A 15,835-nucleotide genomic window follows, 5' to 3' on the forward strand; every position below is an offset into this window, starting at 1 on the left:
AAAAAAAATGCTCAGGAACAAAAGCACAGTAAATTATAGGGTCATTTAATGTGTAGCTGTAAATACTCATGCTTGTCTTTTTCTTCTTTGTGCAGGTAATCGGCCAGCTTCCGTGGGATTTGATGTCACCTCTAGATTGGTTCAACTGAAGATGGAAACACTGGAGTCTGAGCTGACCTGCCCAATCTGCCTGGAGTTGTTTGAGGATCCCCTGCTCTTGCCCTGTGCCCACAGCCTGTGCTTTAACTGCGCTCACCGCATCCTGGTGTCTCACTGCTCTACCAGCAAGCCCCTCGAGTCCATATCGGCCTTTCAGTGCCCCACCTGTCGTTACGTCATCACGCTGAATCACCGCGGCCTGGAGGGCCTTAAGCGCAATGTGACGCTGCAGAACATCATTGACCGCTTTCAAAAGGCCTCCCTTAGCGGCCCCAATTCCCCCACTGAGAGCCGGCGTCTGCAGCCGCAGCGGCCCTACACCGCCACCATTAGCGGTACAATAGCTGGAACAATTGGCGGCGGTGGAGGTGGCACGAGTGGAAGTAGCGCCCGCGGCAGCCCGGCCACTTCCAGCCACTCCCACCCGCACGCCAACCACACCAACCACGCCAACCACACCAACGCAAACCATAGCCCAGCTGTTGTTGCTAAAATGGATCCTCGCATCAGCTGCCAGTTCTGTGAGCAGGATCCGCCGCGTGAGGCCGTCAAGACGTGTGTCACGTGTGAGGTGTCATATTGCGACCGATGCCTCCGCGCGACACACCCTAACAAGAAACCGTTTACCAGCCATCGTCTGGTGGAGCCGGTGCCAGACACTCACATCCGCGGCCTGACCTGCCTGGAGCACGAGAACGAGAAGGTCAACATGTACTGCTTGGTGGATGACCAGCTCATTTGTGCCCTCTGCAAGCTGGTGGGACGCCACCGAGAGCACCAGGTGTCCTCGCTCACTGAACGCTTTGATAAGCTTAAGGTTAGTCCTCCATGTCCTTTAAAGTTTACAAAGCATGCGATAATGTCATATCAGCAACAATTCTGTGTACTGCTCTTGTTCTGTGTTGTTTGACCTCTGTGTTAGTGAAGCAAGGTAAGTCACCATCTGGAATCAGAGATGATTGAAAAGATTGATGGTTTACTGTTGAGCTTTGAAGCTTATTTCCATTCTCACAAAGAGTTTCTCAATTATAGTCTGCAACATCCATTATGATATCTTTGTTTGCAGTCTGCCAAACAGCAAAATCTTTAATCCATTCATTTCTACCTTGGGGATGATCATTCTGTGCATTTCTGTTGACTGTGAACTTTCAGTGCTGCCACAATTGCATCACACACACTCACACCAGCCTTTGTTCAACAAGAAGGACAGAAAGACAGACGGCAAAAAGAGAGAGTGAAAGAGACAATTGGGATGGTGTGCTGGTGAGAAGGGCAGAGAGAGACGGAGAGCAATAGGGAGGCCGTCATTATAATAGTCGATGAGCTGGCATTCCCTGTGGCCACTGAGCTTTCAGAGGCTCTGCGTAAAGTCCAGGACTGCTGAATCAGGGTGAAAAACAACAGAGGGAGGCACTGGCTGGAGCTAATTCCACCGCTAAAGACCTAAAGCAGGCGGCCACATCAGCTGGCCTAAAAACTTTGACCACAAGTGTGTATGTCTTTGGTGTGTTTACACACCTCCTGTTTGCTCCCATTTTCCAAAATGAAACATAATCATAGAAGCTTGTAGAGTTATTGATTTAATACTAGCATGAAGCAAATTAATAGAATATTTGAATTGGATTATCACTTTGGATTGCCTCTGTGAATTACAACTCTCATAGCATCATATAGGAATGTTTTCAGTTTGTTATTCTGCACATGTATACTGGCAAGCTGAGCTACCCAATTGCAAGAAAAATGTCAGCACTGTACATTCCTCAAAACAACGGATACATTCAATTGCACATTATCTCACAGATAGGTTTAATCTTCACATTTCAACAAGGCTGCGGTGAATGTGTGGTTACGTTAAGCCACAAAAAACACTCCATTATAATAAGGAGTGCAAAAGGCTTTGGCTTAAAATACTTGGTTTTGGGGGCACAGTCCCAGAAGAAAAAGCTTTGATGTCTCTGTAAAACAGTAGCCCACTTTTTGTGACTCTACACCTGCTGGTGAGGCACTACAACTACCACTTTTGAAACCTAAAAAGCCACTGGAAAAACAATGACGGTTTGCTACGAAGCACCCATGTGTGGAGCCTAAAACATGCCAGAAAATCAGCAGTGGGTCACTAGACACCCAAGTTTGGAGCCATAAAAAGCTGCTGGATGCACAGTAATGGCCTTCTAAAACACAACCCATTTTAATGTTTGTTGTTTTCAAGCAATCGTTTGCAGTGGTCTGCAGCTTGGTAGGCGTCTCGGCTAGGTGGCACGCCATTCACCATATGAAACATGCAAATGTATAGAAATTGTGGTTTGCAGGAATGTACAGTGCCAACATTTCCCTTCAGCGACTGGGCAGGGCATAGAGGAACCCAGTTATTAGTGGACTCTGGTAAAGGCCTTCTGACAGTTGCCCTGTGGATGAGTATCCTTATTGCTACAATAATCCTCATAAGAGAATAATGGTCCCTAGGGGATAACATATCAGTAATGATAGCATCTTGATTCTCCCTTTTTCTCTATAAATGTGTGTAACTGTATGTCTGCTGAGACAGCAAACCCAAACCTCAAAGCAGTAAAATCTCAATCTGTGTTGAAAATCAAATATTGCCAAGGCATGAATTTTAGATATCGAGATCCATGCTTTGGTATTTGCCCTGTAGTCTGGTAGAGATAACTCATATCTGAAAATATAATGGGTAAGAGTTACAGGTGCTCTGTGTTTCCACTGACACTGTATTGTTTAGAAAGCACAACATGTTATTGACTTTTTAAAAGCAAACCTATTAATTAAAGACACCATCCTTTGTTGCATATACTGTGAATCTCCCAAATCTAGATTAAGGAAAATTCCACTGATGTTTTCTGTTCCCCGGGATGCAGGGGTGTTGCCATGGTGTCAAATGAATGGCATTGTTTAGCACACAGAGAAAAAGGACACCTGAGAAAGCATTACAATGGCCATTTCAGGAACATGTCTTGTACTGGAGCTTCATGTTCTTTTTCCACAAAGAAAGAACATTTTAATGGTCTCACATTTAGGCTTATTTGTGTCACTGCGTTACAAACGTGTGGGTGTGAGGATATGTTAGCAGCATTTCAAGAGACATTGTTAACATTCCACGTACAACAAAAATCCATCTCTTTGGGTCTTGAGGTGAGCACAACAGCAGTGATTCAGTGAAAATGCAGTCCCACATTGTGTATTATTGATGATTTCCGCTACCAAAACTCTGAGTTTTGCACCAGCATGTCAGCTAAATTCCACCTGCTCAGCACCTCTCATCGACTTAACCCAGTGGAGCGCGAGGTTTATTTTCACTAGCATTTATCCTTTTTTTTAACCCCCACCTTTTCTGCCACCATATTCTCTACAGACTGTGGGAGAGTTTACTGTAAGATGCTAACTAGCTCTCCCCCTCCTTTCCTCTCCACTTCATAGCTGGCTGTGGTTCTTTTGAACGTTCCCCAGCCAAGGCTTTGAACTTGCTTGACTTTGAAATCCCCAATCTACCCCAAATCTGGGAGGAGACCAGCCCCAGTCCGAGCTCCAGCTCAGCACACCAGTGGCAGTGGCAGCTAACTTATAATCTTCTCACTCATGGCAAGGCGGAGGAGAGGAAGTCCTTTCTGTGCATAGCTAATCATGGAAGATGTAGGTCAAAAAGGGGCGTGGGTCTTTCACTGCATTCCCCTTTTCCACTGTCGTCTTTTAGACTCATTGAATCACTCTTAGTTGTGTTTTCAGCCATATGTAACTAAGGTTGTTATTGACTGGTGTCCTGCAATGACCCAGTTGGCTTCTCTAATTGGCCACTCGTCAGTTCTGCTAAGGTTTACAAAGATTACAAACAATTGCCTCTGTTTGACCCCTGCCTCACTCCAGTTGATCTTTGACCTCTACGTCACCCTTTACATTATTTCCTCTCTATGCTGTGTATGCTGGGAGCTACTCTGTCACTGAATGATTTCTCGCACATTAAGGGAAAGGTAAGCTTCCCTTGGGCAAGGAGGGTGGTTATTTCAGAAGAGAAAATGCCAACAAGTGCCAGCGCTGTAAAAGACAGAATGTGCCACAGCTGAAACTGCATGCTGGGAAGTGAGTTAATTCCCCAGGCAGCTGCTAAGCAGAGCTCTTTGCTCACAAGCAAAGACATTTGTGTCTGATAATTGGCAGACCTTGGTAATAGTGTTTTACTTTGATATTCTTAAAAGACTGCAGCTTAGAGGCACTACACTTTAGATTTTTATTTGTTTTTACACAATCAGATTCACCGAAACCACTTCCAGCTAGGATACATTCTGTTGTAGCAGTGAATGTCTCATCACCTGCTGCTTTGGAAGTGTCTGTGGCTCATTAGAGTGTAATTTTGTGGCAGCCTAACATCCCCTATCAGTGGCTGGGTAGACAAAATTACGGAGCTGAAGTGAGTTGTTGCTCTCAGCACAGGATTTTAGTCTTACTCGTGTGACGTAGCACTAGAAGGTGAAAAAATGAAACACAGAAGGTGAAATGTTTACCAGATGGTTCATGGACGGTCAAAGCTTTAGAGTTCAGAATACATTTAGGTTCATTTGCATGTATTGATTTAAAGATGCAAAGCTCATGTTTTACAGAAACGCTGAACACATCTTATGAGATGGATGCTTTGATACATATGCAGGTATGCTGAAGAGCTGAGAGTAATGTCGTTGCTGTCTTAAAGAATTAGGAGTGTTGCAAGGAGAAGAGGTCCGGTTTCTGTACAAATGAAAGTCTTTATGCTAAGCTAAGCTAACCAGCTGCTGGCTCCAGCTTCGTATTGTCCAAACGGTATTGAGTGGTGTATCAATCTTGTGATCCAACTCAGGGCAAGAAATAAACATATTTAATATGTTGGATTTTTCCATAATGGGCAAGAGCAAAAGCTTGTGAAGAAATTGTGCAATCCAGCATCATAAGTTCTTATCTGTTATCCCAGACTTTCAGTGATTTGTTCACTGACTCATTCATTTATTCCTATGACCACTATGGGCTTATCTGCCCTCATCTAGATGTCATTTTTGCAGTTTTAATTTATTTTGTTTTTAATTTTGTTTGCTGTGTGTGTGGCAGTGTTTTCCTTCAGGAGACATTGTCTGTCATAGTCACTTTAACTCAGTTGCTCCCCAGCACCTAAAGAGCATACACTAGTCCTCATTAGTCATTGTTTGATTAAAAAAAGACAGCTTAATAAAATAGGTGGCATGGGAGAAAGTGAAAGAAACAAGATGAGGAAGAAACTGGACAAAGACTGATGGAAATGGAGAAACGATGATGAATGCACCACATCACAAGGATAAGAAGTCTTTCTCTTCTCTTCTCTTCTCTTCTCTATTACTGGCAGTTAATTTACTGACTTGGAGGCTCTTGAGGTTTTGAAGTGAGTGTGCTTTTAGCATTGAGTGCTAATGAGCTGACATGGCAGCAAAGCCTATAGCAGGGCCGCTGACATTTGCGACACAAGCAAAAGATAAACTTGAAGACTCCGGATCCTCAACTCTCTGTGGCGTCACATGTGCACTAACCCTACAGCGGTGGGATTTGTCCTCGCATGTGTGTGTGTGTGCATCTCCAAGGCCTTGACAGGTCTCATGCATACTTGTACCAGATGATAGTCTGTTATGTACATGAGAAGAATGAAGAAATATGCAAAACATTTTCAAGCGATTATTGGATTAATTCCTGTTTTGGAGGAGAAGTCATAGCATACTGACACCACCTCCCCTTCTCCTCTCACCCCTTTTGCTCTCTAACGCTCCCCTCTCTTCAATTCCCTCAGTCCCTCCAGCCCTGCTTCTTTTCCCTTTATCCCCACCGTTTTTTTTCCCTCACCCCTCTCACCCCTCATATCTTCCACTTCTCCCCCATCTAAGCTCCTTAAGGCACTGTCTAACTATTTTTTCGGTGCGATGTGTGCATCACGTCTGCTCCTGCTGCTGACTCCACTCCCGCTGTATTTACATCCATTTGCTTTGCTAAATCCAGAGGCGAGCTTGTGCGTGTGTGCATTAGGACTCGCGCAGACACACAAATTCATGTGCATTAAATCACATCCACAAACTCACTTGTGCTTTCTGACTGAAAAATAGAGTTCAGCTCATCTAATCTGATTGTACGCCAAACACCAGCAGTAATGATTTTAAGGGGAAATTAAAAGGCTGTAATGTCAAGTACTCAACCAAGCTGAATTTTTCATGCACCCGACTCTTTCTCCCTTATACACTCACAGTTTTATCATCCTTTTCTCCCTCATGCACTGTATATCCCACTCTCTCTGACTCTGTCCTCCTCTGTCACTACATTTCGCTCACTTTCTCTGTTTTGCATGCAGCCACAAAAACATCATCCTTCCCACCTGCTTTCTGTCACTGTTCCTCTCTCTCCTCCCTCTCCATCATTTGGCCTCTGGCCAGTCTGCCTTGTTTTAGGTAACACCACTCCTCTACGCCCGCAGTCGCCCACAAACCCGCATACGCTGCTGCATATTGTGAGAGGGAGACTCACAGCCCTCCGTGTGTTTGTGTGTAGGAGTTTATGTGATTGCCCTCAAATGTGTGTGCCAGTGTGCAGTATCTACAGGTGTGGGTGTGTGCCTGCAAGCACGTGGGTGTGTGTATGTGTGTCGAAGCAGACGCTATTAGCTCTGACATGTGTGGAGTGATTGGGAGCTGAGTGTGAGATGCCAGGGGAAATCATAGCTCTATCTGGAGAACAGTGTGAGATGGAGCACACTTAGTCATGCTGACGGAACCACCAAGGATATAGTAGAAAGCTTTTAGTGTCTGTGTGCGACACTCCTGTGCCGACATGCATTAACATGCCTATCAGGCAGTGTGCACGAATGTGTGTGTCAGTGCATGAGCGAGTGCCTGCCCTTAACTACTGTCAATGCATCATGCATGTGTTGTGAAAATATGTCACGCCAGCGCATCATAAAATTTAGTGGGTCATGGGGAAAAAAAAGCTTATCAAATCACTCCCAGGCACTGCATCATGCATATGCACAATTTATGCAGAAAGAAAGTGGAAAGCTTTTAAGAGCTTTGGTGTCAGCAGTGATACAATGCAATGCAGAAAGAGGGATATAACTGACATTACTCATCCCTGAGTTTTGTGTGTATGTTTGCAAGAGTGATGTACAAATTTATCCATTATCCATTGAAGCCTCCCCTCACTTTTCTTCCATAAAACGAGAGCAGAGCTCACTTATGTAGCTACATCCATATCAGTTCAGGCAGCTGATTCACTGCTAGAGAACGGTCCATGTGATCTACTGAAATGTATTATAGCTATAGTACTCGCTAAGGCTTAGATCATGCTGAGCATTTTGCAGCCTAGATTTGTTAATTGTTGCTCAACAACCACTGAATCACCTGTCCTTAGCTTCACTGCTACTCGCAGATCTATACCTTAAGATCTGCATAAAAATGGACAGGCAAAGGAGTGCCAGTTCTAGGTCCAATTGAGGGTGAGAAGCTGTTTCCAAACAGTATGCTGGTGACAGAGAAACAGAGTTCTGTGTGGGTACATGAGACCTTCAGAGAGAGGAGAAATCACAGGGATTACCACCAGCTGGTCCAGGAGCTTCTCCTGGATGATGGTCGGTTGAAGGCTTATTTTAGGATGAGTCAGGGTCAGTTTTTAGTCAGGGACTAAATCTGCTGTCAGTCATCAGGCCTATTACGGTTGTGACAATGTTAGAAAGTCATCGAGGGGAAAAGTTGCTCAGATATGTCTTGTAGCTTGCATAGGGTAATGTTGAAGGTGCGCTAATGTTAACTTTGCACAATGTACACTACCACTAGTCATTGCCACAACAAAAGACATGCTTCTCAGATAATGGGAAGAAAACACCAACAACGTGAGGTTTTTTACAAGCTCTAAGCTTAAGTTTATCACCTCGTGGTGTTGAAAAACTCCTGCAAAAACGCAACATGCACAACAACAGAAAAGGATCAAGCAAAATGCTTCACTCTCAATAAAAACCTTAACAAAAAGCTGCCCCAGGCTGCGAAAGTGTGCTCTATCTGATTGGGGCCTAAGGGCACTTCAAAGGCGTATATCTGCAGATCAGTGTTGTTCATCATCCTTGAAATTGAGGTCTATGACTCAGTACAAACTTTCAATTTTCTCTGCATCTCATACTTAAAGGTACGCCATACAAGAATTGTCGGCTACTGTTTGTAAACAGTAATGCCAGGGTTTTTTTTCTGCACTATGTGTGCAATTTTTGTGGCTTCCTTATGGCTGTGTGTTATGCCCAGGAAAGAACAGCACTAAAATGAGAAGAAAATACGAAAAAAAAGGCAGAGGGCAGAGCCTCTGCAGAAAGATACACCGTTGTACACTTCTAGTGGGTCATAAGTGATGACTGAGAGGGATTGCAGTTGTGTTAGACGACACATTGTTTTGTTTTGTTTTTCTTTCAGGAAAATTCTGCATGGTATAACTTTAGTAATGTACTCACTCATGAATCTTTCTTTTAAATAACTTTGACTTAACGTTTGAAAGTCCAATTTATCCCACGTTCAATGCTACTATGAAGAATGTGTGCTTGGTGTGCAAGCCTTTAAGAATTTCCTCATCATTTTAATAACCCATGGACTAAATCTCGTTTTAGGGGATTTTTCACGCTCCCAAGAATAAAATTCCTGGGTAAACCCTGCCTGGATTTTTTTGCATGAAAATAGTCAACTTCAAAAACACTTATTATCAGCACAAAATATTTCAGGTCATCAGCCTCAACCTGTATCCCAGTGTCTTCTCTCTAAATCCATGCTGGTTGAACCCATTTCCTATCCTGTCTTTCTTATTCATCTGCTTTTTTTTCTTTCTTTTTTTAACTTTTTTGACTTTTTACGAGGCTTAAAATTGGAATTCAGGCACTTGAAGGCTTGCACTGTGTGTATTTTAGCATAAAGCTGTAAGAAGATGACAACATAGCAAAGCTTAGCTGAGCCTCTGACTCTTTTGACACTCAATGAAAATCATTTTACTAAGCAGCTGATAAATACAACTTTTGGATTTTTGTGGCATACACATATATGTATATTTATGATGCATTTAGGCATGCCAGATTGGCTCTATGTGTGTATTGTTTTTTTACAGTAGCTGCATTCATGGATATACAACATGTTTTTTTCATAACGCACAGCAGATCACAAACTCATTACTATTTATGTATTTTTAGTCAGATGGCTGGCAGCTACACACCACAGCGTAAGAGGATTTACACATTAATCAACAGTGGAAAGTCATCTTGCTATGCTGATGTTATTTTCCACTGGCTTCCAAGCATTTTGATTCCCATCATATATAGTGCCACATTATTTGCCCGTAATATCTGATGACTAAGCACTCCCTATTATTAATCTGCAACAATCCCTGGCACAGATCACATTTATGAGGGGAGAAGAGGGGCTCTGTTTGAAGAAACTGATGACACATGCAGTCTATGAACATTACTTGATGTAGGAATTACGTTTCAGCGTCTCAGGGGTATTCGTTAGAAAATTAAAGGCTTGATAAAATCCACACATTTTAATCATACCCAAGAATTTTTAGTCAGAAGCTTGAATCACAGGCGCAAGTTTTTCCCAGAAGATGTTTCAGTTTGTGGCTCACGGACGGTGGACAAGACAATGAAGCATAACAGGAATATTTATACTGAGTCTGGGACAGCATGACTGTCTGTTTTCTCCTTTGTGGTGTGTTTTGGTGTCTGTGCACACACTTCCTCTATCTGTACTGATGTGTGCGTGATGAGTTATGCGTCCTGTTGTGAGGCTGCCAGGCAGGAACAGTGTGTCGCCACTGGGAAGACACTTAGTTTGAACTAACAACACGAGTGTGAGATGAACAGCACGTCTCCACTGGCCTGAGGACAACGGGGACCTCTGATTCATCCCCAGACTTAAAATAACCCTGTGGCTCGATTCTCTGAGCTACACCCAGGGAACAATAATCATAGGTTAATAATAGTTTTCAGCACTGAATCATCTATATTATCTAAATATTGAAGAGTGAATTTCAAGTACTCTAACTTGATATTCAGCCTATAACCACTGAGCCAGTTTGATAAAGTAATCATTTATTCTTACGGTGTCATTTTGTCAAATCAAATATGCACTTCTTCTTCAGGATGCCTGTAAAGCTGCTTCATGAATGTTTTTTATTTTAACAGTGGATAAAATTACTATGTAAAATGCAGAAGGTATCTATTTACAGTGGCAAATTCACAGATATTTATAACCTGACTGTGCAGTTCCCCATATGGAGTATCTGTCTCATTACTTTCTTGGTTTTATGACCCCCAACTTGTTTTGGTTCACTCCCGCCATCCTTATCAGTGTTGTTTTCAACCATAGCAGGCAACGCTTTTACTTACTGTATGCGACCTGCCGAGCACCACACAGCAAACATGCAAAGCTAGCAACTAGCTGGTTAACATAGTGGAGCATTTAGCAGCTAATGAGCCAAATATTTCCTTCAGGAGTTGGTGGAGACCAAAGTAGAGCTAAAATTTAAAAAAAAAAAATGCTGTTGCTCCATGCAAATGGGTAACTGTGTTTTTATCATCAATTCATTTTTTAAAGCTGTAAGCAGCAGAAGCTAGCTGACTCTACATTACTTGCTAAACCTCTTGTTCGAAGTGTGATTGAGCCCGAAAGACTGAAACTTAGGTCACATCCACATTAAAACATTCTAACAGTAAAACAGAATTTTAAAACAAACAAACAAAATAAAAGATCTCTGTACACACAAGCATTGTAGCACAGTTTCAGAATGAATCTCCATTCATGTTAACACACTTTAAAATGCACATTATATGATCATTCGGTTACACAGTGCATGCATGGACTGTGGTAACAAGTTGTATATTCTGCTGTCGGTTGCTTAGTTACAGAATACACTACAGAGATGGCTAAAAGTTGGACAAGGAATTTCTGTGGTTGGACCGACAATGTGGTGAAACTGTTAATGAAAGTAACACTTGAGTATATACAAGGCGGCAGAAAACAGAGTCGTCACAAAGCAAATATGGCAACAAATTAGAGCATTACCAGCCAGGAGCATTATCCATTGCTGTTGGAGGTATGTCCATGGGACAGGAGTGATATTACCCGCACAGAAAGGATGTTATCAGGTATGTAGACCCAGCTACAATGTTTCCACTTGACAAGTATGGACTGATGAGAACCATTAGGAAGCTAACATGGGTGTCTGCTTCATTGTTTTTAAAAGTCTCTGTTTCTGCCTTTCCAGGCTAAAACGCAGCCCTGTAGTTTTCAAACTAAAATGGGGTCAGCAGTTTGTCAGTTGTTTTCAAAGGTCTCTTGAGGGAGATGACAAGGTCACAAAAAGCTGGAGTACTATAGAAGCGAAGCTCAAATGTGGTAATAGTTATGTGTTTCAAAAGAAACCTGAACTGTGTGGACGTAGCCTTAAATGCACCCATTAGGCCTAGTGCAAATTGAATGATAAATGCTCTATGATTTTTGGTTTTCTTGGTGTTTTGAATGCAAATACAGCGCTGGGTCAACTGTTAGACTGCGGATGATAACTGATAGCAAAATGACCCTCATTTGCATCATTTCCTCTGATCTTGGGAAGATTTTTTACTTTCTGACTTCTTGGTGAAAGTTGCTTCTCGTCTTACATTCTCATTATGGAGTAATTTGAAGTTTGGAAGGCACTGGCTCTGTCCACTTCAGTTTTGGCTCCAAGACAGCTGGTTTCCTTTTTAGCAGCTCCACTGTTGAAACTTGTTGAAATGTAAAATGCATCATTTCCCTTTTAGCACAGAGCCGAAGAACTCAGTGAAACTGGGTGTTAAGAGTCAAAATGACCAGAATTGGATGCATGCCACAATACACACAGCTACTTCAGTTAGTGAGAAACCAATCTTGCCAATCTGCTCACAGTCACAGGTGGTTGAACACTATCTCATAAGTTGACTTTTGTTTTGTTTTGTTGTTTTTTTTAGTTTTTGCTTTCATGTCATTGCAACATGACAGCTTCAGCAGTCCGAATACAGCTATATAGCTAAAAATTACTTCTGTGTTAAGGCCAGTCAGTCAGCAAGCAGTTGGCTTAGTTCAAAATCAGAGTTTAGAGAGAGGAAAATGGGATATGGGAGAAGAGTTGATCAAAAGGGAATATTGGCAGGTAAACTGATGAATTCCTTTGAAAAAGTCCCAACTGTTCCCCAAATTGGTGTCTCCACGGGCAGTCATTATTTCATGATTTGATTTTCTTCCAGTTGCACTGCAGCAGCAGACAAATGGATGAAAAGCTGAAGGGAGAGAAATGGTGGAGAAAGTCGCTCACAAAGTTTCCTTTCAGTTTGAGAAGCTCAACATAGGATAGTTAGATTTGATGCAAATCATTATTGTTTCGAAGTGGCTGTAGTACTGTTTTGAAGTTGCCTTGTCCCGTCTTTGTCTCTTACATTTAGTTATTCCCATTCTGATTACAGCAAAGTCCTACCATTGGCTTTCTGAACATGTGTCTGTGTGTTGTTTTGGCTGGTTGAGGAGAATTTCAGTCTCTTACACGGTTCTCAAGCATCTCGCTGCATCTCAGACGCAGCTGCCTTGCACAGAAATGCTCTTCATTCCATTCCCATGAATCTCTTGCTTCCTGAAACCATTAGGGATAGATTTTGGGGGAGCACACAGGGGACATTTCCCTCTTGAAATTCAGAACACGTGCATTGTCCCTCCAAATCCAAACATGAGAGTAACAATAGACTTTTAGTCCGGCTAACTGGAATAGATGTAACAATGCCTCTGGTAAAGTAGGTGGTGGCAGTACTCTTTAGCTGTGAAATGAGAAAGTTTGTGGCCCAGCTGCTATGTTGGAAACAGTCAACTTAAGTACCAAGCACCGCCCACTGGCAGGAACAACTTTCTCATTTTTCAACATAACAGTACACTAGATATGTTTCTGAAAACTTTTGAAGCGAGACATAGACAATGCAGTAACAAAATCTTGATTCATATTTTATCAGCGCTGTCTAGTTTGACAGTTTGACTGCAGTACACGAGCAGCGACTGACGTGATTGACAGCTGCATTAGAAACTCCTCAGCTCTGATTATTTTCGTTTGTGTGCGGTGATGTTATTAGAGGTCCTACAAGGCAATAAAGCAGGTAGAGGAATAGCGTTTTTTCACAGATTATCTGTCTCATTTAGTGCTGTGTGAATATAGAGAGAGTTTCAGCAAAGATAAAAAAGCTTTGAAATGTGTTCATTGAAATGTTGCAAAAGGGGACTGTGCCCTTGCCTGAAACATGCACAATTATTTTAAAAACAATGGATGCACAGCCATAAGCACTGTTATCTAACACAGTGACACACACAGTGTAGGAAGCTCGGAAGTGCAACATTAAAAAAAAGGTAAATCTATTTTTAAAATGTCACTGCCTGTAATCTATACAACATATTGTTAGTGGGGATTTTTTGACAATACTAAAGTATGTGGCAGTGTAAGTTTAAGTTTATATTATATTCTGAATCATTGTGTATTTTAAGTAGTTGCATCTGTATTACCCGTAAGTGTTAATTTAAAAACTGGGGAAAAGTTGGAGAGTTTATCTCCTAAACTTGTCCTTTATATTGTTATTACTCATCTACTGTGATTATTATGTTCCTAAACCATTCATATTGGAGCCGAACCAGAAAATAAAAGTCAATCTGTCTAGAAAATGCAACCATTGTTTTTGGCACAAAATACAAACTGGCTGTGAGTTTAGATTATACATTTTTTAAAAAAATAGTCTCTGCTTCTCTGTTTAGCAGTTCAGAGCTGTATTTCTCCTCTTCCTCACCACAAGTGAACCTGCATCTCCTCTGAGGGGCACCAGACATTTAGCAATGTCACTCCAACATGAACAAGTTATTTGGGTTTGCAAGTTATTTGGGTTTGCAAGATTTTGGACTGGATTCTGACACAGAAGCAAGAGGAGAGGAGCAGCAGGACAATATGAACGTGAACTGACTTTGCAAACTTAAGCTTCTTAGGAGCTAGTTTATTTCATGTAACAGGGAGACTGAGAACATGGGTTAACGGCACTGTCAAACCCCCCTCTCTTAAAGCCGATGAGAAAGGGGGAGGGGCACTGATGCATGCTTAATAGCATGCTGGGCTTCCTTTATGGCTTCTAAAAAGGGACACATCACCTCTCCTCCCTGACCAGCACGGTGGTGACAGCAGCAGCCAGCACCCTGTCCACGAAAGCTCCACTGAGAAACACGCAGCCACGTGTACATCTGAGGTCATACAGTACAAACACGGAGACTGTATAGAATCTAGAATGGCTTGAAACATGCATGAATATTCACAAACATACATGTGCAAACACCAGAGATACAGATCACTGCCTTGAAAATGGCTTTTTCCTGTTAGTGAAAATTGCAAATATTTTCCTTCATTGACTTGTCAGCTCAGTGTGACAGCACAGTATATACACACTTAACACCGATACAAATACACACAAGCCTTCTCTTTGTTTGATAGCACTAGGTGTTCTTTAGAGATTTCCCGTTTGGATTACTACAGTGAACAGTGCACACAAAAGCCATCAAGCTAATGCACTTACATTTGTATTACTTAGTCCTGCTTCATTTTGAATAGATGTGATTTTGACAAAATTCTAATTTTTGATTGCATTGCATAACGATTTATTACTCAAGGCAAACCTCTCGAGACTCTGTTTACTAGCATGAAAGGTGTAGATGTGACATTACTTGTTAAATGTCCCACTTTCTAAAAAGTAAAGTTTCTATGTTTCTATGTCTTGAGTATTATAAAGCAGGTGTATGTGCTATATAAATACTTTTAAAGTATTAGAACTCTCTATCCAAAGAGAAATGCACACAGCCTGTATTCAGAAACTGCAACTTTAAACGAGGCATCGGGACTTCTGTGAAGTTGTGATGTCACAAATATACTAAAAAAAAGGTAGAAACAGCTGCTCCAGTGCCAGTACGGTCATTCCTCGGCTGCAATAACAGTGTAAGGATGCTAATAGTGCAGATAATGGAAAATGAAAAACAAGGACCAATCAGAGCAGACTGGACTTTTCTGGAAGAGAGCTTAAAGAAACAGGCGGTAAAAATTAAGTGTTTAAGGCTGAGGGTGAACACAGGTATATTCAGACAGACAGTATGAAAAAAGAATGTGTTTTTTGAAAAATAAAACTTGGGAAGATGTTTCAGTAGGAGACCCAATTAGTATGAACATTATAATGAGCATAAAATTGAAATCTTTATATAAAAAACATCAAATACTACTTTAACAAATACTCTTTTTCCTTAGTCGCCGTGAGGGTCCAAGGACAGAGGGATGTCGTATGCTGTATTTGTGATAATGATTGAAAAAATACTTCATCCTTACAACTCTGATGTCACTGATCCGTGACAACATCCCTGGAAGTTTCCGTTTAGCTCGGGTTTCGCAAAGTTCAACTCCCCAGGGAGTCGTACTGAGAAGAATTCCTGGTCCAGATATTGACGCCAGAGATCCAAGCATGCAGTATCTTAGGAACGCAGGGAATGTGTCTACACTGTTTGCGGTGAGCCCTGTTACCATTGCTCACCCTGTCCACAGTGCTTCCCTGCACTATAACTCTGGTGTCTGGCCAAATCAAGGATGCATAGCA

The 15,835-nt window shown here is 42.0% G+C and overlaps 1 protein-coding gene across 4 annotated transcripts in view; it reads left to right on the plus strand.

Moving 5' to 3' along the window:
- Positions 1-15,835, plus strand: part of mid2 (midline 2) — a 175,970-nt gene that overhangs the window by 86,580 nt on the left and 73,555 nt on the right. For all 4 annotated transcript variants that reach the window (XM_042493808.1, XM_042493809.1, XM_042493807.1 and 1 more), the window contains one exon: positions 96-976. In XM_042493808.1, the coding sequence (XP_042349742.1) occupies positions 152-976 (825 nt within the window). In that variant the 5' untranslated portion in view covers positions 96-151. The remainder of the gene's footprint in view (positions 1-95; positions 977-15,835) is intronic.

Source organism: Plectropomus leopardus, chromosome 9, assembly GCF_008729295.1.
Source record: "Plectropomus leopardus isolate mb chromosome 9, YSFRI_Pleo_2.0, whole genome shotgun sequence".
NCBI lineage: Eukaryota > Metazoa > Chordata > Actinopteri > Perciformes > Serranidae > Plectropomus > Plectropomus leopardus.